We start from the raw sequence: 22,142 nt of genomic DNA on the forward strand, positions 1-22,142 counted from the left end.
ATCTATGTTTTCAGGTTTTTTGGTTTATTTGTTCATTGAATAAACCACCCAGTAACTTCTTAAGAAAGGAGGAAAAAATTGTTTAGCAAATTTGAATACCTTTCTATACCATATGTGAAGTATAATTGAGCAATTCTCAATTAAGAATCTTAAATCGAAAATATTTTCTCACATTATTTGAAGACATCATTCCACTGCTTTCTCGTCTTAAGTGTTATGACACTGATTCTTGTTTTGTTTTGTTTTTAAATTGTGGCCATTTTTTTCTTTTGTCTCTCCCTTTCTGGAAGTTTTCAGAGTATCCTTCTTACTTTTTATTGTTTTAAAATTTCAAAATGATGTTCCTTGGTATGAGGTCTATTTGTTTCATAATACTCAGTAAGCCACTGAGTTCTGGAACAGTTTTCTTGATTATTTCTTAAAAATATCCTCCCCTCCATTTTTTTCTGTCCCCTTTTTCTAGTACTTGTATTAGTCAGATGTTGGACTTCACTAGTTATTGTCTCGAACTGTAAAAGGTATGAAATTTTACCCTGCTCTAGGGTAAGAGGTTAGCCTGGAATGTTTTATGGATACAGGCAGAAGACATGAGACTCCTGGGTCAGAGACAAGGGACTTTATTAGTCAAGGCAGCATGAGCTTCTTCATGTTTGTGCCAGTTCTCTTTGTTTCCCAAGTCCCGTGGGGACAATGCAGGGGCAGGCCTAGGCAGATGCTATCTGTGCAAGTAAGAAATTTATGTAACAGAATAGGAAATCCCCAGATCAGAAAATCCTAAGCTTTTTTATAAGATGATGCAACAAATCTGTACAATTTTTACCCTAGAGGGAAATACTATCTTTATCATACTGCAGAGCAAACAAATCTGTCCTTTGCTCCTGAGAGAGTCACTAACTCTTTTACCAAGTATGTTCAATATACAAACACCTTTGACAAGAGAATACGGAACAAAAGCCTATCAGTGTCTCTGCTCACAAGACGTATAGAAATGTGAGACTCATATAGAACTATCTACCAAGAGCTATTCCTCCAATTTTCTTATACCTTTTCTCCAATTTCCCTTTTGCCTTTTTCTTACCTTTTGAGAGGTTTCCTCAATTTTGCCCCCAAAAATTTCTAGTGAAATTATTTTTACTCTCAGAGTTTTAATTTCCAAGAGCTCTTCCTCATTTTCTGAGTAAGCATCCTGTTTCATAAATAAAACAGCTTTTCATTTCCTTCTAAGGTGGTAATAGTGTTATTAAATCTTCTTCTGTCCCATTTGCTTATTTTTTTTTCAATTTATTTATTTTCAGAAAAACAGTATTCATTATTTTTTCACCACACCCAGTGCTCCATGCAAGCCGTGCCCTCTATAATACCCACCACCTGGTACCCCAACCTCCCACCCCCCCGCCACTTCAAACCCCTCAGATTGTTTTTCAGAGTCCATAGTCTCTCATGGTTCACCTCCCCTTCCAATTTACCCAAATTCCCTACTCCTCTCTAACGCCCCTTGTCCTCCATGCTATTTGTTATGCTCCACAAATAAGTGAAACCATATGATAATTGACTCTCTCTGCTTGACTTATTTCACTCAGCATAATCTCTTCCAGTCCCGTCCATGTTGCTACAAAAGTTGGGTATTCATCCTTTCTGATGGAGGCATAATACTCCATAGTGTATATGGACCACATCTTCCTTATCCATTCATCCGTTGAAGGGCATCTTGGTTCTTTCCATAGTTTGGCGACTGTGGCCATTGCTGCTATAAACATTGGGGTACAGATGGCCCTTCTTTTCACGACATCTGTGTCTTTGGGGTAAATACCCAGGAGTGCAATTGCAGGGTCATAGGGAAGCTCTATTTTTAATTTCTTGAGGAATCTCCACACTGTTCTCCAAAGAGGCTGCACCAACTTGCATTCCCACCAACAGTGTAAGAGGGTTCCCCTTTCTCCACATCCTCTCCAACACATGCTGTTTCCTGTTTTGTTAATTTTGGCCATTCTAACTGGTGTAAGGTGATATCTCAACTCAAAATGGATAAAAGACCTCAACGTGAGACAGGAACCCATCAGAATCCTAGAGGAGAACATAGGCAGTAATCTCTTTGATATCAGCCACAGCAACTTCTTTCAAGATACGTCTCCAAAGGCAAAGGAAACAAAAGCGAAAATAAACTTCTGGGACTTCATCAAAATCAAAAGCTTCTGCACAGCAAAGGAAAGGTCAAAAAAACAAAGAGGCAACCCACGGAATGGGAGAAGATATTTGCAAATGACAGTACAGACAAAAGGTTGATATCCAGGATCTATAATGAACTCCTCAAACTCAACCCACACGAAACAGGCAAACACATCAAAAAATGGGCAGAAGATATGAACAGACACTTCTCTAATCAAGACATACAAATGGCTATCAGACACATGAAAAAATGTTCATCATCATTAGCACTCAAGGAGATTCAAATTAAAACCACATTGAGATATCACCATTTGCTTATTTTGATCTTTGCCTTTCAAAATAAGGACATTCTTCAACAATCTGCTGATTCTTAGTTGTATATTCAAAGTTAGAATGAAAAGAGAAAACATCAATCTTGCATTAGCAGCACTTATCAACCACTTGGGCCTACCAGTGAGATAAACCAGTGGGACTTGGGTATTAAACTGGGGTCCTGCAAAAGTAAAAATGTAAATTATTTTTCTACTAGACTAATATATTCAGGAAGAAATTCTCCAACCTTCTACTGATAGCATATAAGCCTAGATGTTAGTGTTCTGAGAACTAAATAGGAAGAAGTCATTGGGAGTTCCTTTTTGCACCCAATCTGGTGTGTGCCTTTCCAGGGTTCTACAGTACAAACTGCCTTGCTTTTACAGTTCTCCCCCATGATGAGAAGTTAGGGCTCAGCTTTTTCACTCTGCTAAGTTGGTTATCATTTATTCAACTACATTTCTTCTTCCAATTTTTACTGCCTCTTATCTGCTCTTCTCTCCTCTAACATTGTCTTTGTCTTTTGGAGCTTATATATTTTTTATGACTTTTTTACTGTCACTTTAGTAGAGTTTTTCAGGAAGGAGAATAAACATTTATATTCAACTGGCCATGTTATATAAACATAGCTCATAAACATATTTACAAATGTTCGTACAAATTACTATGTTGTCCTTGATTTGTGCCAATGTACACTCCTCTACAGTAGTGTGATTGCTTTGTCATTACTGAGTATTACTACTATACACGTCTTTGCTAACCTAAGAGATTTTTTAAAGTAGTACTTATGGTTGAAATGAACAGTTCTTAGATTATTAATGAATATTAACATGTTTTCATCAGTTTACTAGCCATTTTTATTTCAAATTCTGAGGTATATCTGTATAAGTTCTTTGCTCCTTTCCTATTGGAGTGTTGGGTTTTTTTCATTTTCATTTTGTAAAAGTGATATTTAAAGATGTTAATTCTCTGAGGAAAGTATTTTTCCACCTTGATATCTGCCTTTTCATTTTAATGTACATTACTTTTACAGTTTAGAAATTCAAATACGTCAATTTTCCTTCATAGTTTTTCCATGCCTCGAAAGTCCTTATCTACAAATATTTACCAATATGCTCTCATTAATTTGATATTTTCCATTTTTATTGATCTATAATCCAATTAGAATTTACTTTTTCCATGTGTTATAAAGAATCTAGTCCTCCCCCCAAAATGCTTAATCAATTGTCCTAGCATTATTTATTAAATAGTTCTTTAATTTCCCACTGATCTGTGATATGACTTTCATCATTTGTATAATCCACACACATACCGAGGTTTCTAGGATAGAAAGATGATCTATGAATTCTGCACATAAGACTTACTTACATTTTTGTATTAGGGTCATTTTGTATAACTAAACAGCACAGACCTAGATATTTTATTCATTCATTCATTCATTCATTCATTCAGTGCAAGGGGCAGGTCAGAGGGAAAGAGAGAACCTCAAGAGGCTCCAGACCCAGCATGGAGCACAACACAGGGCTCGATCTCATGACCCTGAGCTTACGACCTGAGCTGAAATAAGAGTCAGACGCTTAACCAACAGAGCCACCCAGGCACCTCCAGGCCTAGATATTTTAATATCTGCCAGGGCTAATTAAAATTGATTCTTCACACAAAGCTTTAAAAAATAAAATACACACCTAACTAGATGAGACTTTTTAAAAAAGTATTAAACTACACATATTCATTCATTACTGACCTTTTCATTTTTCAGTACATTTCTAAAAAATTTCATGTCAAAGAAAGCTTAAGTAACATCTGTATTTGAGAATATTCTAATATACATTCCTAACTATAAACAAATTTCTCCTATGAAAAAGATTTGTGTCTGTTTTTTAAATCTCTACTTGTCATTATTTTATCACTCAATAAACTCCACATGATGCTAATCAACTTATGTTTACAAATTAAAGTGAAATGAAATGAACCTACTTTTAATTCTTAAAGAAAATGTTCTGGGGCATCTGGGTGGCTCAGTGGGTTAAGGCATCTGCCTTTGACTCAGGTCATGATCTCAGGGTCCTGGGATTGAGCCCCGCATCAGGCCCTCTGCTCAGTGGGGAGCCTGCTCCCCCCACCCCCCGCCTACTTGTGATCTCTGTCTGTGAAATAAATAAATAAAATCTTAAAAAAAAAGAAAATGTTCTGACATGTCTGGATGCGACTCTTTTTACAAAGAAAAAATACCAACTTTCCATAAAAGTACCATAGTAGAGTCACATATTTCAAACCTTAATCTTAAATTTAAGCCATGTTTAAAGTGGCTTAATTTTAAAATTAAAATCTGTGATAGAAATATAAAATCATTTCTATGGAAAAATAATCCACTTCCTTCTGTATTTGTTTCAGTAACATAGTTCCATACCAGCTTTCCTAGTAAGCAGATTAAGAGAAAAAATAATCACCTTTATTTCTTTTAAGATTTTACTTATTTATTTGAAAGAGACTAAGAAAAACAGAGTGAAAAAGAGAGAGAGAGAGAGAGAGAGAGAGAGACTGAAGCAGGGCAGAGAGGAAAAGGGAGAGGGAGAAACAGGGAGCAGGCAGCCCAATTCAAGACTCTGTCCCAGGACCCTGAGATCATGACCTGAGCCAAAAACAGATGCTTAACTGACTGAGCCACCCAGGCTCCCCAAATAATCACTTTTTTAAAGAGAAATTATCAATATAAGCATGCAAGGTTAGCCAAACTACTTTCTTTGTATGGTTTTTCTATTTCTTCATAGTATTTTAAGTCCTAACAAACTTCATAAATCCTTAAAACAATTAGCTATAATTTCCTATATAGTAATGTCCCTTGTATCAGTAAATGAAATTTATACTTTTCTAAGATTTGTACTTTTTAAATTTCATAATAGGGCACTAGATTGCCTAAATTGTTAATATAACAAATCCTACAATTTGCATATGTACTCAAAAATGCTTGAGTAATACTACCATTGTTGGCTATGAAAGGAACCTGAAAATCATAAATAGGTTTGTCAATAAGCTCTTAGTGACCTTTGGAGATCCCTTAACTCTCTTAGCTTCTTAGCTTGTCAAAGATCCTAAAGTTCAACAATCAATAGTTACCATACTTGTCCAATGTCTACTATGTGTCAGACGCTGCATTTAAATGCACTTCCCAATGAAAATACTAGAAAAATTCACAAACATTTAGGAAGAATTTATATAACTTTAGCTTACAGGACTCAAAGAGAAAGAAATATGGGGGAAAGGGGCAAGAAAGAAAAGTGAGAAAGTCAGCAAGAAGGATAAAAAAGACAGAGGAGGAATGACACCAAATAAGGAGCTGGTCTTTGCCATTGTCAATCTTGATTTCGTCCTCTAACATTGCTAGAGCCCTGCAACCATGCACAGAGGTAGTATATTCAGTATTAACAGATGTACTGTGCACACCAGCCATCTCTGTGAGTTCCAGAAGAGACTGACACTGAACCTAAACAACATTATATAACAGTTGGTACACTCTGAATCTCCCAGTGTTGTGAAGCCATATCAACTACCCCCTTATTACCTAAACTGTGATTCCATCATCGCAGGAAGGATTGGAAGAGGGAGAAAATCAAGGGTGTTGAGTGCCTAGATTAAACTTTCTATCATTCGTCAAGAGGAAAGAAAGGAAAAAGGTTAGTTGATAAGAAAGTCATCCCCATTTATAAGAAAATATAAAAATATATGTATTTGCTCTACCAAATTGTGACTTCTAAAAATCCCATACAACTGTATCAACTACGCTAAGGAACATTCACATTGTTTCCAATATGCTGTGGCCACAAATAAGGCTGCTATAAATATTACTGTACTGAGATTCTTGAATATTTGTACTTTAATTCATATACTAGCAGTACAGGCTAGATTCTCATGAGTGAAACCATTAGGTTAAAGGGTGTATGGAATATATTTAATGTGAAGCAATGTTAAAGATGACTTTCTAAAAAGGAAGAAATTATTCAGATACCTAGCAACAAGACATATATGTACCTTTTTCCTAGCATCTCTGCCAAAAATGGATGATTTTAATTTTTAAAATATCTTTGAGATATAATTCAGATACTATAAAATTCATCCTTTTAAAGTGTACAATTCAATAGTGTTGGTATATTCACAGAGCTATGCAATGATCAGCAGTAAGTTTAGTACATCTTTACAACTTCATGAAAAGAAACCCCGTACTCATTCAGAAGTCAATCCCCATTTCTCTACCTTCTTCCAGTGCAAGGCAACCACTAATCTACTTTCTCTTTGTATAGATTTGCTTATTCTTGATATTTTGTATAAACGGAACCATACAATATGTGGTGTTCTGGGACTGGCTTCATTTACTTCACATTTTCAAGGTTCATCCACATTGTAGCACGTATCAGTACTTCATTTCCTTTTATCATTGAATAATATTCCTCTGTATGGGTACACTGTGTTTTATTTATCCATTTATCAGTTGAACATTTGGGTTGTTTCCAATTATTGGCCATTATAAATAATGTTGCTATGATCATTCATGTACAAGTTCTTAAGTGGACGTGTGTTTTTATATACCTAGGTGGAATCAGTAGGTCATATGGTAACTCTATGTTTAAACCCTTTAAGGAACTGCCAAACTGTCTTCCAAAGTGTAATTTTAATTTTTGCCAGTTTGAAGGGCATAAAATAGTTTCACCATTATAATGTGCACTTACTTATAATGTGCACTCCCTTACTGAGTTTGAGACTCTTTTCTTTCATTCATTGGTAATTTAGGTTTGTTTTTCTTTAGCTGCTTTTCATCTCTTTGGTCTTTTTTTTTCTGAGTTACTTTTTTTGCTCCTTATAAACTTCCAAGAGTTCTGTGTATATTTTAGATATTAACTAATTAACTATTGTCTTCTTCGTAAATATTTTGTCTTGATTTAAACTAAACATTAGTGTTTTAATGTTGTGGTATCTTTTGTATAAAATATTCCAATTTTTGGAAGTAAACATATATTCTGGGTTTTTGTGTTTATTAAAAAGTTCTATCTTACTTCCAGATTATAAATGCAGCTACCAAAATTTTCTTCTAAAATTTTTATTTATTTTACTTTAAGTCTTTACGGAAAATCTGTATCATATACAGAATGAAATAAAAACTTAACCATTTTTCTACTGAAATGATGTATCACCTTATTCATATATTAAGTGATCAAATATAATGAATTTTTTCTCTGGATTCTCTATTCTCATGTTTTTCAAGCCTAGGTCAGTACTACTTTTGCTTTTAAAATCAATTCAGTAGGCTTTATTTGGGCATTTAAAAAAATATAAAATAAAGGAAAAAAACAGTACATATCATATATAACAGGGGTAAGTCTTTCATGAAACTTTTTTTTTAAGATTTCATTTATTTATTTATTTCTTATTCTCACATGTGGTGAGATGGCCTTAGGGAGGGAGTGAGGGAAAGAATTTCAAGTAGACTCCAAGCAGAGTATAGAACCCTACACGGGGTGATCTCTTGACCCTGAGATCATGACCTGAGCCAAACCAGAAGTTGGATGCTCAACTGACTGAGCCACCCAGGCACCCCTTGATTTCTGTTTTTTAACACAAACATATAAACACATAGATCAAGGATCATAATGCATGTAAAATGTATTTCTTATTGTGAATTATAAGAAATAAAATCTGAAATCCACTCTTCTATTATATTCCATTAATCCATTTGTCCATTCCTTTGTGCCAATAGACAAATATGTCTGTTCCTTTGCTCATATGTATCTAAGTCTAGTGGCTGTGTTCTGATGCATGGTAAAGCAGGTGCATCTCCCTTTTTAGCTACTACTGGATATTTCTTCTTGTACGTGTTCAATTTTTTCCTACCATTAACAAGATTTTTTTTGCTTCTACTCTAATTAGAATTGCTGATTTGGAAGAAATTATACTTTTATGATACTAAGTTCCCTGCAGCCCATCAAGTATTTGGTATGTCTATTTATGAGACATGGTATGTTTCTGTAATTCTTATTACATAAGTCCTATGGTTTACTTGTTAAATTTACTCCTAAGTATTTCATAGTTCTTGTCATTGTTGTGAAAGAAAAAATTCCCCATTTCCATCTGTGTGCTTACTGCAAATACAGAGAAGCTTTCAGTTTTATTTATCTTATATCTAGCTATCTTACCAGATTCTTTTATTAATTCTATTGTTTATAACTTAAGTCTCTCCTGTTACCTAACCGTATTGCAAGGACCCCTAAAAATGGCAAATAGTTTGGCAGTATAAAATGGCAACATGAGAATTTTCTTAGCTCCTGACTGTAAAATGCTATTTAAGTAACATATATAAGAAATTAGAGACCTATTCTTCTCTCTTCCATTTCTCAAGTTATTCCTCATGTTACAGTCTCTGCTTCTCTTCTCCTGCAGCTTCTCAACTGTGCTGCTAGTGAGAGGGTCTGGGTTCTGATGTCTGTGTAGTAGGGAAAAGAGTTGCTACGGACTCTCAGTGTACCATTAAAAATACATATCCATACATTCAGGTATATGCATATGTGGCACAAGGTAAGATGCTGAAAGGAATAACAAGAAATCAAGAATGTTCAGAAAGACAATCAAACAAGAGATGAAAGACATACGAATAAATAATGTTATTTCAAATAGAAATGATACATGCTCCAAAGTCAGCATGAATCAAGAGTAGAGGAAAATAGTTACTTACAGTATAGAAACGGCAACAAGTAGAAATTACATATATATGACAATTATGCTATAATTTGGATATAGTATAAATTAAAAAGTTTTTGAGGGATTAGTTGAACTTAATTAGCACATGTACTACTATTTTCTTAGAGGAAAAGACTGCTTTCAAATGATTCACTTAAAAGTGAACTTCTAGCAACGTAACTCCTATATTTCTTAGAGACCACTTGGACAGATGATAATAACATTCCCCAAATTGTAGTACTGTCAGTAAAAGGAAATAACAAGAAGAATAAATGAGAGCCTGGTTTACAATTCCCTTTCCTGATTACCCCTTGAAAAGAGAATTAATTTTATTCAATAAAAATAAAAGGAAATAAATCCTTATCCTGCAAATTTCTTAAAAATAGAAATTTTATAATTTCACATAATATATAATTTTCATTATAATGTTATAATTCGCTGTTAAAGTTAATATGGCTTATTATATTGCCAAAAATATCATAACATAAATTTTTACCAGGGTCAAAAATTTTCATCTTTGAATTCACACAGTGTATAATAGCGAAATGCAGCTGTTAAATAAAGCAGAGTTTACTGGTTCATTCGTGCTATAAAAATATGACTGACATTTCATCTGGTCAACCATCCTAAAGGTTAATTCTTGTTTCCTGTTTCAGATTTTATTCCAGGTGAACTGCTCTGGGCAGATTCTATTTACCTATTCCGAACAAACCACAAACTGTTTCATTGCTCACTCTTACTGTTAAGAACATATTGACTTGCTGCCTGCTCTGCTGTTTAATTCATTTATGCTGAGAGTCAGGCATGAAGACAGAATTTTAAATGTGACATTTGCAGGCTGTTAGGTCATTTAAGCTCTGACAACACTAGGGAATTCCTGACATATAAACTGGACCTGATTATCAAACACAGATAGGCTTCCCAAAGCAGCAAATTTCTGGTCATATTTTTTTTGTTATTTCTCATAGAATTTAATATTAAATTTCAATGTCAATGAAAAGATCTATATAGCCAACATTTTAAAGTAAAAACCTGTTTCTCAAACCAGAACTTCTTCTAACCAAATCTGCTAAATGAAAATCTTTTTCATTGACAGACATTACAAAGAGTCATGATAATAATTAACAGTCACCTAAAATTCTGACATATTCTGATATTTAAGGGCTTTTAATATTTTCTATAATCTATAGATTCTGAAAAATCTGATAGTTCTGAAGGCCATGACTCTTGTCAATAGAGCATTTAAATTCTCAGATTCTGGCCAGGGAAGAGCCGGACTTTATATGTATGTGTGTGTGTATATATATATATATAAAATTTATATAAAATCTTAGTTTAGACTTAGTTTAAGTATCTACCACATTGCCTTCTCTAAAATTACAGTTATGCAGAACGGATGATAGAGTCATTATAACTGGAAATGAAAAAAAAAAAAAAACAACCCTGCCCACATGACATTTAGAATTACACTTTACAAGAGTTGATAATGGGGTAGGGTGAAAGAAGTAAGGAAAGATTGTTTTCTTATTTTAGCTACTCAAAAAAATTACAAGAAATGACAATTTTTCAGCTTTTTTTCCTTGTCACTAACAAGTGCTACAGTGGTTCAAATGAAAGTTTTCTGAAATTAAGTCTTGTTGTTAAGTAATGAACAAAAGATAATTCTGATCTTACCCTGTGTTTTATATAAGTAAGAATTCCATGATGCACAGCAAGTAGCCTTTTAATACTGTGCTTTGAGACTTCCAACTGTGATAGGTGGAGTCTAAAAAGGCATGGATGGCCTGGAATGCCTTTCAGCTATACCACATTGATTTTGAAAAACCTAACAAAGGCAATTACTTTTCAAAGATCAAAACTCTTGTTTCTTTCAAAAGAATAAAATGGGGGAAGCAAACCTGGTGTATTATCTGAGCTACAGGAAGTTGTTCAGCATATTTCAGTGGTTCCATTAGTTCCTCATTCATCCAGTCCTTTTCATATCTGAAAAAAAAAAAGAATTTAAAAACACGCGGCTCAGGTAAATAGTATTTTTAAATATGGCAAATATTTAAATATGACCGATATGAAAACTATTAAAAATTCTATATTTAATGTTTCTGAAATAATCAGTATTTATCAAAATCTATGAAAAACCACCTATTGATAATTTTTACATGACATATCTCTAAGTACATTCAGAATGCCTCTAATTACTATGAATAAGATTAGCTAATATCATCTAATATTCTCAGATCCTGTCTTTTAATGTGCCTTAAAATATTTAAGAATTCCCTGTTTATAGGGTGTACTTTTTAATACAGTATTTAAAGGTCTTCAAAACCTGGCTCCAACCATGTTCAACCTCCATCTCTAGCAACTCCTTCTCTATGTACCAGTCTATTGCTTCAGCCACATCCAACCACCGGCTGCCTGCCACTGGGCCTTGCAGATCCTTGCCTCTCTGATGCTCCCCATTCTGTTTCCTGTTGGGACCAACCACCAATTCCTTCTTTATTTACTCCTCTTTCAAACATAATGATTTAAACCTGTCTAGATAAATTTTTCACCTCCCTGAAGATAGGAATCGTGTCTTATTCTTTCTTATATAACCATTGTTCACTATATAATACTCAATAAATGTTTGCTGAATGAATATATGAAAATGAAGACAATAACTGAGACATGTTATATGAAATATTTTCTTTAATATCTACATTTACAATGAGATGCAGCAATGACATAATACAGAAAATACAGTACACAGTAAGTACGCAGAGTACACAGTACACAGTAAGTGTACACAGTACACAGTCTAAGAACAAAATCTCCCCAAATGAAGAGAATTAGAAAAAAATGTTTTTAAAAAATTATTGACCCTTTTTTGAAATAGGAAATAACCATTAGATTTTAAAACAATACACCTAAACATATTTAAGCCTGTTTTACCCATCTTTTTCTGTAAATTACAAAGGAACTTATCGATTTAAAAGTCAAATTTTAAAAACAGAAGCCTTAATTTGTCTTGAAAACTAACCAAACAAGACTGGCCTAAGTCTCTAGGGCTGCAGTTAAGGAATGGTTGATGAGAAATGTGGAAACTCTTCAGAAAAAAGGCATATAAACAAGGAGAGGGGCACCTGGATGGCTCAGTGGGTTAAAGCCTCTGCCTTCAGCTCAGGTCATGATCCCAGGTCCTGGGATCGAGCCCCACATCGGGCTCTCTGCTCAAGCAGGGAGCCTGTTTCCCCCTCTCTCTCTGCCTGCCTCTCTGCCTACTTTGATCTCTGTCCGCCAAATAAATAAATAAAACCTTAAAAAAAAAAGGACAAAATTTTGCCAATGATTTAAGAGCTTAAAGAACCTCTTAACTAGGTAAAGGCTTGTGTATGCCTTACAGAATTAGTATAAAAATAATTAATTTGGGGGAATTTTGAAGACTCACTCATGATGAAAAAAAATGGTCTTAAAATATTGGTTTATAGGGACAGAAAGCAGAATGGTGGTTGCCAGAGGTAAAGGTGGGGAGAACAGAGGGTTACTGTTTAAAGGGTAGTTTCATTATTAAAAGATGAAAAAAGCTCTGGAATAGACAGTGATGATGGTTCATAATAATTGGACTGGATATTAAAAATGGTTAAAATGGTAAATTTTATTTTACATATATATTATGGGTTGAACTGTGTCCCCTCCACAAATCATATGTTGAGAGAGTACCTCAGAATATGAGTTAGAATAGGGTATGTAAAGAGGTAATTAAGGTTAAGTGAGGTCACTGGCGTAGGCCTTAATCCCATGTGATAATATCCTTATAAGAAGAGAAGATCAGGGCACAGAGGAAGACAGAGATTAAAATGAAGACACTGAGGGAAGACATGGCCATCAATAAGTCAAGGAGAAAGGCCTGAGAAGAAACCAATACTGCTAACCCCTTGGTCTTGGCCTTCTAGCCTCTAGAACTGTGAAAAAGTAAATTTCTGTTGTTTAAGCCACCCAGTTTGTAGTACTCCATTATGTCATTCCTAGCAGACTAATAAATTGCATTTTATCATGATTAAAAATAAAATAAAATGTCTATTACAAAAAAAACCATTATTTTAAAATGTACAATTTTAAAATGTACATTTAAGAAATCCATCTACCTTTTTAGATATATAAAACACATACCAAGCAACAGAAGAAAAAACAGATATATTGAATATCATCAAAATTTAAAACTTCTGGGGTGTCTGTGTGGCTCTGTCAATTGGGTGTCCAATTGAAGATTCTCTTTATCCAAAAGCACTTCCCCCCCTCGCACCCACTTTCTTTCCCTGAAATAAATACATAAATCTTTAAAAAAATGTTTAAAACCTCTGTGCTTCAAAAGACACTATCAAGAAAGTGAAAAAGCAACCTACAGAATAAAAGAAAATTTTTTGCAAATCATGTTATCTGAAAAAGGATTTGTATCAAGGGTATATAAAAACTCACAATTCAATTATTAAAAAAATTATTCAACAAAAAATTTTTCCTTTATCATCAAAGAGATACCTAAGTGAAACTGGCATATAGTTGTGTTTGTTTCTTTTTTACTGTGTGTCTGTGGAGGGGAAGAACACAATGACTACTCAATACAGTTCAGTGTCACTGACTTGAGTCCTGTTAGGGTACCAGCCATTTCAATAAACATCTTTTGAAACAAATGAATAAAGATTAAATCACTGCAGTAATTCTAAGAGTATAAAGAAATATGAAAAAGACACTTTTTCCTTGTTTATTCCAAAAACGTAAAGTAACAATGCATAAGATGGAATACATTTAATTCACAAAATGTTTCTCAGTAACTGTAAAAGATACAAAAATATTGGAAATCTAGCAATTTCTTTTGAGGGACTTCTTTTTTTTTTTTTTTTTTTTTTTTAAAGTAAGCTCCCTGCCCAGTGTGGAGCCAGATGTGGGGCTTGATCTCATGACCCTGAGATCAAGACCTGAGCTTAATTCTTTTTTTTTTTTTAAGATTTTATTTATTTATTTGACAGAGAGAGATCACAAGCAGGCAGACAGGCAGGCAGAGAGAGAGGAGGAAGCAGGCTCCCTGCTGAGCAGAGAGCCCCATGCGGGACTCGATCCCAGGACCCTGAGATCATGACCTGAGCCGAAGGCAGCGGCTTAACCCACTGAGCCACCCAGGCACCCCTAGACTTGAGCTTAATTCTTAACTAAGACACCCAAGGTGCCCCTTCAGTGACATTTTAAAAATGCCAAATGGTTAGCATGAAAAATTCCAGACACACTGCTATATTTTTTGTTGTTGTTGTTTTATTTGTTTTCTGAAACATATGAAAGTAAGTTGCAGATATCATGACAGTTACATCTAAACACATTAGCATGCATCAACCAAGGGTAGGTTTGAAAATTTTCTTAATAACTACAGGACATTTTTAAAAAGCCACTCTAAGTATAATTCACAAGTAATCTTTGTATCACTTATCACTATGGACTTAGGGATTTTTTTGCTTATGTAGTGTTTTCATAATAAATTACAATTATTTCTCATTTTGAATTTCTTAAAAATGTCTATCATTTTCTTACTTTATATGTTCTAGAAGTGTGGTATCAAAGCTGATTTTCTTTCAATTTTAGTTATTTTCATTTTTAATGTATTTAAAATTTTAAACTTATTTTCATGTTTCGGCTTGGAGGCCTGCGTGCCCTTTTAACCTTTTTAACTTCTAATACTCAGACATAAGATACAGCTAAGTCAGTTGTTCTAGATCAATTCTCCCAGGCACACAGGACCCTTTTCAAACTGGAGACGAAGATCCCCTTTTATTTCAGAAAAGTTTATTATTTTAAATGTTATGTCTGTTCATTTTCCATTTGTTTTTCTAGTTTCAGTTCTTCAACTAAATATATTGAATTTTCTCTATCATTCTCTCTTTGATCCTTTCAGCTCTCTTATTTCAGTTTCATTTTCTTGACTCGTTTTCATTTCTCTTCTTTACGTCTCTTACTGAACTTTTGGTAATATCTATCTTCCCTTGGGTACCTTGTAATTTAGTTTTCATTTCTGAAATGATTTTTGTCTTTTTCTGTCAATTTCCTTCCAGAGTTCAATCAGCTCCTGTTTCATACATCTGTTGTTTGTCCATTTCAATTGTGAGTTTTGGAACTCCAACTCATAGTGTCCTTTCATAATGCAATTGGTTGTTTAATATAGGTTATGCATGTTCGAGTGTTGTGTTTCAGGTTTCTCACTTTATGGTTTTTCCTTTCTGTTTTTATTTTTCCTTTCATAATCTCTCTCTCCGTGTGTGTGTGTGTGTGTGTGTGTGTGTGTTTATGTGTGTGTATGTTTAGAAGGTGTTATTTAAATTTTGTTTTTTTACAGCAATTTTGTGCAGATCCTGGCTTCTTTTTCTGTTGAAGATTATTTGTATTGGTTTTCTCCAGAATCAGCAATCTCAGGTTACCTTGTGATAAGAAGAGAGATCAGATGGCTTATTAGGTTTCTCAGTTCAAGAGCACCCTCCTCTGTGGCTACAGTGAAGTGTAGATTATTTAAAAAATGGTACTTTTTGTGGTGGTTGTGGTGGTGGGAATAATTTGTCTTTTAAAAACTTTATCTTATTTCCGGGACACCTGGGTGGCTCAGTGGGTTAAGCCTCTGCCTTCGGCTCAGGTCATGATCTCAGGGTCCTGGGATCGAGCCCTGCATCCCTGCATCCGGCTCTCTGCTCAGCGGGGAGCCTGCCCCCCCCCCCACCGCTCCCCTCCCCTGCCTCTCTGCCTACTTGTGGTCTCTGTCTGTCAAATAAATAAATAAATACATAAATCTTTAAAAAAAACTATCTTATTTCCTTTGGACCCTTTTCTTCAGCTCTTTCTTTCTTTCTTTTACCACCAAGCCTCCAAAGGAACCCCCATTCCCACCCCTTGTAAGATATCTTCCATTCTCTCAGAATGAGTGCTTTCCTCAAATTGTCACCTAAGGTCAGCCACACTTTCTAAGCCCCATCTCCCAAATCCAGAGGCCAGGCCTCTGATCAAGTAGTTCATGCTTACAGTAATTCAGAAAGGGAGAAAACTATAAATGTTAATTTCAACATATATATATAGATATATCTATATATATATATATATCTGCCATCCTAAGGAAACTGGGTATTTTTCTCTTGCAGTATGGAAAGGTTCTCTTTCTTAAAGCCATCCTAGAATTCCTTTTATTTAATATTTTGAGTACCTCCTAATAGGATGTAATTTTTCTACTATCTTTTCCCAAGATCTTTCACTAAGATCTATCTAAATAACTTCTATGTGGAAAATCTGTGCATTCCTTTTTTACTTGACTATTTTTTTAAAACTGTTTTTGTAGAAAACCACAGTAAGTGGAATTTGTTTATACTATAAAAGGGTTTTGGATCCAATACAGTGATGCTACCATCTCAAACCGAATATTATCCAAGTTCTCTGCATAACTAAATAAAATACTCCTGGCAAAATTCTGACACCTATTAAGTTGGTCTTTACAACCCCTCATCTCGTGTTCTTTAATTCTGTCACTGTGCCCTCAAAAATCTTTCAGTGCTATCCAAGCACTCCTGAAATACACTGTAAAATTACTTACTGTGTCCATACATCTTTGATTCAGAAACAGGCAAGATTTTTATTTTTTATTGCTCTATTGAGATTAGATTATTTGTATATAACATAACAAAGCTTATTGTGAGCAGAACACCAAGGCAACTTTTCAAACATAGGAAATACGCCCGTCAAAAAAGAAGAAAGCAGAGACACTGTGTTGTGCCAAGTACAAACTAAAAATTTAGGAGATTAATAAATAATTCAAGACACATGATCTACAGTAATTCAAAATCACTAAGAAGAAATTCTCAAAACGTATCAAAAACAGGAAGCTAGCCAAAGTTTGTGTAGTCTCTTGAACATGATAACTCAAAGCCATTACTTGAAACTAGAAGTATATAAAGAAACAAAATCAACTTCTTAATACAATTCTGTTTTGCAAAAAAAGATGGAAAATTTTCCACTCCAAAACTGTATTTTAAAAAATGCCCAAGCATTTATACAATTGACAACATATATTGTTGTACAAATACACTTGACAAATCTTGGCCCTACGACATTCCTAAAAGTTTAAAGAAGTGAGAAAAGAAACTCAAATGTATTGGTTAATAGAGACAAACACAAAATGCTATTACAACTCCAGAAAGTTCCCAAGAGTCATTGAAGATTATTTTGGTGAATACTGGTTATACCATGAGATAACAATCTAATGTATCATCTTCCTTGAAATGAGATTCCCCTCCCAAACTTGCAGCATCATCAATCTTGTAATTATCAAACTAAAAACTTGTGTAAGAAGATAATAAAACATAACCTTGACTATTACTTACTTTGAAGAAGCACAAGGAAGAAGATGAGCCGGGGGAAAGATACATAATTTGAGGTACAAAAACCAGAGAATTAACTCCCAAGAGAATTAAGCTCCCTTAACTTATGGTCCAACTGTTGAAATGCATTTTAGTTTCTCTCAGCTTGCAGTATGGTATAAAAATGCACACACCAGTTAAAAAAGAGTATCTTCCTGAGTAACTCCGTCAAGCAGTTTTAACAAAACCCCTGAAAACCAAGCTCTAGTTTGGGACTTCAGGAGTAACCTCTTATCTGGTAGAAGCTGCAGGCAGGCTTTCCAGAAGTTCACAAAACCAGCTAACTTGTGTACACATAAGCAATTACCTTTGTAGAGTCCAAAATAATTATAAAATAGCAGCGTGAGGGTGGTCAGAGGGAGCCTGTCAAAATTAGTGAGCACTTACCCTGCAGTAGGCACTCCATTAGGTACACATAAGTACAGTTATATGTGTATTATTCTAGCCATTTTATTTTGCTATTACATACATACCTGTGATGCATGAAAAGTATGTAGAATATCTACAGTTTCATTAATAAATTATATTCTATATAAAACTGTGCCACTTGCTTTTTTCATTTAATATTGTTTTTGAAATCCAAGCACGTCAATGTGATTATCAACCTAGTTTTTTCCTGTTAATAGGTATATGGCATAATATAAAAATGCTCCATCTTACCTAGATATTCCAATATTAATGGACATTTGCTTTCAATTATATATTATTAGAAATAATGTTGCAATAAATATCCTTCTAGGCTTTGTCTACATGTGCAAGAGATGTTCTACAACACATGAAAACTACAGTCCATGGGCCAAATTTGTTTCTGTATGTCCTATAACCTAAGAACGGTTTGTACATATTTTAATGGTTGAAAAATAAATTTAAAAAGAAAACTATTTCAGGACAAATGAAACATATAAAATTTGGTCATTAGCATCTATAGTTATTTGAACCAGACATTCATCTGTTACTATATTATCTGTGACTGCTTTTGCACTATAATAGCAGAGCATTTGCAACCGAGACTGTATGACCTACAAAGGTTAAGATATTTAATATCTGGTCCTTTATAGGAAAAGTTTGCCAGTGCCTATTCTGGAGTAATAATTTATAAGATGGATTTGCTAGGTCATAACTACACACATTTTAAATTTTGCTAGAAACAACCAGATTGCTATCCAAAGGGACTGGATCAATTTATGCTGGCCCCAGAAATGTGTACATTTCCATTTCCCTCCATCATTACCTCGGAATTTTCTACAACAGTATCTCATTGTTTTAATTTATACTTATTTTTTAAAAACATATCTAAATGGTCACTGAAAAAAAGTCTTTCCTCTTTTCCAAATATATTTCTTTAGGTCATTTTTCCATTGGCTTGTCTTTTTTTTTTTAAATCATTGTGCAGATTTCTATATATAATTTGGACAGAATTCTTTGACATACGTGTTGCAAATAATTCCACTCACTTCCTCTTAACGTTGTTTACTTTTTTTTACTGTATATATTTTAATTTTATAATTAGACTCTAATTATATATGATACGATAATATCATATATATTATATGATATTCATATATTATTAATATCATATACTATTAATTATCTTAATATTAATTAATATAATATACTATTAATTACATAAACTATTAATTAATTATTAATATATTAATAGTATATTAATATCACATACTATTAATATGATAATAGACTTTATCAATCTCTTAAAATTTGCTATGCTTTGGGTAGCGTGACATCCTTCCCAATTCCATTTCTCTACTCTTACTAAGTTTAATAATTATGAAATGGGAGATTCTCTTAGATTTTTCTATTACACGTTCTGTTAAAAAAAACAGGGAAATTTTGTCTCTTCCTGATACTTATATCTCCTAACTTTTCCCTTGTCCCCTTGTCTTCTTTGCATTAGTTGGGACTTCTTATACAGTGATGAATTGATGAAATTATAGCATGCATCCTTATCTTGTCTGAATTGCACGGAGATGCTTCTAAAGATTCAGTCTTGGGCCACCTAGGTAGCTCAGCTGGTTAAGCGTTTGCCTTCTGCTCAGGTCATGGTCCCAGAGTTCGGGGACTGAGCACCGTGTTAGGCTCCCTGCTCAGCAGGGAGTCTCTTTCTCCCTCTCACTTGCTCTCTCTCTCAAAATAAAATAAAATCTTTTTAAAAATAATAAATAAATAAAGATTAATCTTAAGTATAATATTTGTTGTTGGCTTTAGATACATGGCCATTATAAAGTCAAGGCAGCTCCCTTTTATTTCTAAGCCATGTTGCTTTTCATCATTGTTGATTGATTAATTTCAGTCCAATGTTTTCTGTGTATCTACTGAAACAATTACAAAATAATTCTCATTTAGTGTAATGATAATCCTAAACCATCACTGCAATTTTAAGAACTTCTATTTGGTCAGGAAGTATTTTTATTTATAATGTACTGGACTTTAATTTTATTAAAGATTTATACATTTGTGATCATAGGTGAGACTGGCTCTATACGTTTTTCATACTCTTTTTATCTAGTTTTGGTTTTAAAAATAACTAGTTCCACTGAATGAGTGAAGTAGCATGCTTGATTCTTTTTTTATTCTGTTCATAAATGTCAACTCAACGTGTGTTTGGTAGATGTCAGAAGGAAAAACCATTTAAGCCTACTGTTTGCTGGCAGTTTGTTGGGAGAGGGTATATATGTTTTACAATTGGGCGGAAAAAAAGAGCAAGTTTGTTTTTTTTGTTTTTTTACTTGAAGGGTTAACTTGTTTCTTTTACTGACTTTTTTCCTAAATCCCCTCTAAATATTACTTTAGCCACATTCCAAGTGACTTTTGTGCCCTCCTATTGAAAACTTCTCATTTGGGGGTTTTGTTTTTAATTTAGTATGACCACCTATTCTTTCAAATGAGGTATTTGGTCTAATTATATTTAATTTCTTAACTGATATAGCTAGATTTATAACTACTATTTTCTATTTCCCATCTATTTGATGTTCTTTTCCTTCCTTTCTTCTTTTGAATTAACCAAATATCTTATTAGTCCTTTTTTTCCTCTTTTAACGTGGTAATGATACATATATTTATCATTTTAGCAGTTACCTTGTATATCAGAACACCTAACTTCGACTTGTTAGTCTAATCAAACTGCTTACATTTACCATTTCTCCAGTAAGAATAGTATTTTACACTTCCACTTATCTATCTGTTTTGCATTATTGTTATATATTTTAATTCTACAAATATTTTTTAACTCAACAGAATCTTTTTATTTTGTCTCATCAATATGTGATTATTATAAATGATACACTTACCTATTCTATTTCTCTTCACTCCTTACTGAGTTTCTGTGTTTCCCTTTAAAATCATTTCATTTCTGGCTGAAGAACTCCATTTATTTTTATTTTAGTTCAGGTGCACTGGCAACAAATCCTGTTTTATCTGTCTGAAAGCATCTTATTTCACCTTCATTTTTGGAAGATATTTTTGCTGTGTATGGAATTATAGATTAGAAGTTTTCTTCCTTTTAGCACTTTAAACACGTTATTCTATTGTTTTTGGTTTCTACTGTTTATGTCAGTATCAAAGGTAACATGTCTTTTCTTCTCTGGTGGACTTTAAAGATTTTTCTCTGATTTTTCAGCATTCTACGATGTGCCAAGTTGTGGTTCATCTAGTTTAGGGTTAGCAGAATTAGCTGAATGTGTTTTGATGTATTTCATTAGTTTTGCTCATTATCTCTAACTATTGAATCTTTTCTATTTTCAATCTGTCCTCCAGTTTAAGACACTATACATAATATATTATACTGAATCTACTGCTTCTGACTATCTTTTCTGTTTACTTCTTTCTCTGCTTCAGTTTGGATATTTTCTGTTGAATTGTCTAATTGTCTAATCCTATTTTCTGATGCATCCAATTTGACATTAAGCCATTCATTGATACTACCTTTTTCACATCTAGAATATTCACTGCATTATTTTAGATATATTCATATTCTCTGGTATTTCCCTAACTTTTCATCTGTTTTCAAGAATTTTTCCCTTTTTTTCTTGAACATATTAAAAACATGGTTTATTTAATATGAACTTACAAGATTCTTATCTACTAACTCCAAGTTCTGGATCACTTCTTGGTCCACTTCTCTATCATGTTTTATTTTTGTTTTACTCTTGGTAAATGGTTATAATATACTGTCTTGTATGTATCCAGTAATTTCTCATTGATTGTACATAGGAAATAATATATTGATAAATAAAAACTTAAAAACCTATTGGCAATCCTATTTCCCATCTGTAAAGATCCACACTTTCCTCTGCTAGGCAGCTAGAGAGTGAGGGTCTGATCACTTCCATTCAACCAGAGAGACGGAACTGAATTCGGACTGCCTTACAATTTTAGTAAGACTCATTTACCTTTAATTTGCCCCCATTCTTATGATAAGGACCTTCAAGGTTCAAACTGAAGCCTGCAGGTCTTTGTCACCTCAATACCCAATGGATTGCAGAAAATGCCACTATGCTTTTCAAAGGTTTC

General features: G+C 33.7%; 1 protein-coding gene across 1 annotated transcript in view; it reads right to left on the minus strand.

The window, feature by feature from the left end:
- PIGK (phosphatidylinositol glycan anchor biosynthesis class K) overlaps positions 1-22,142 on the minus strand; it is a 132,671-nt gene that overhangs the window by 36,351 nt on the left and 74,178 nt on the right. The window contains exon 10 of the mRNA XM_044238490.1: positions 11,103-11,187. Within this exon, the coding sequence (XP_044094425.1) occupies positions 11,103-11,187 (85 nt within the window). The remainder of the gene's footprint in view (positions 1-11,102; positions 11,188-22,142) is intronic.

The sequence above is a fragment of the Neovison vison genome, chromosome 2 (assembly GCF_020171115.1).
Source record: "Neovison vison isolate M4711 chromosome 2, ASM_NN_V1, whole genome shotgun sequence".
NCBI classification, from domain to species: domain Eukaryota; kingdom Metazoa; phylum Chordata; class Mammalia; order Carnivora; family Mustelidae; genus Neogale; species Neogale vison.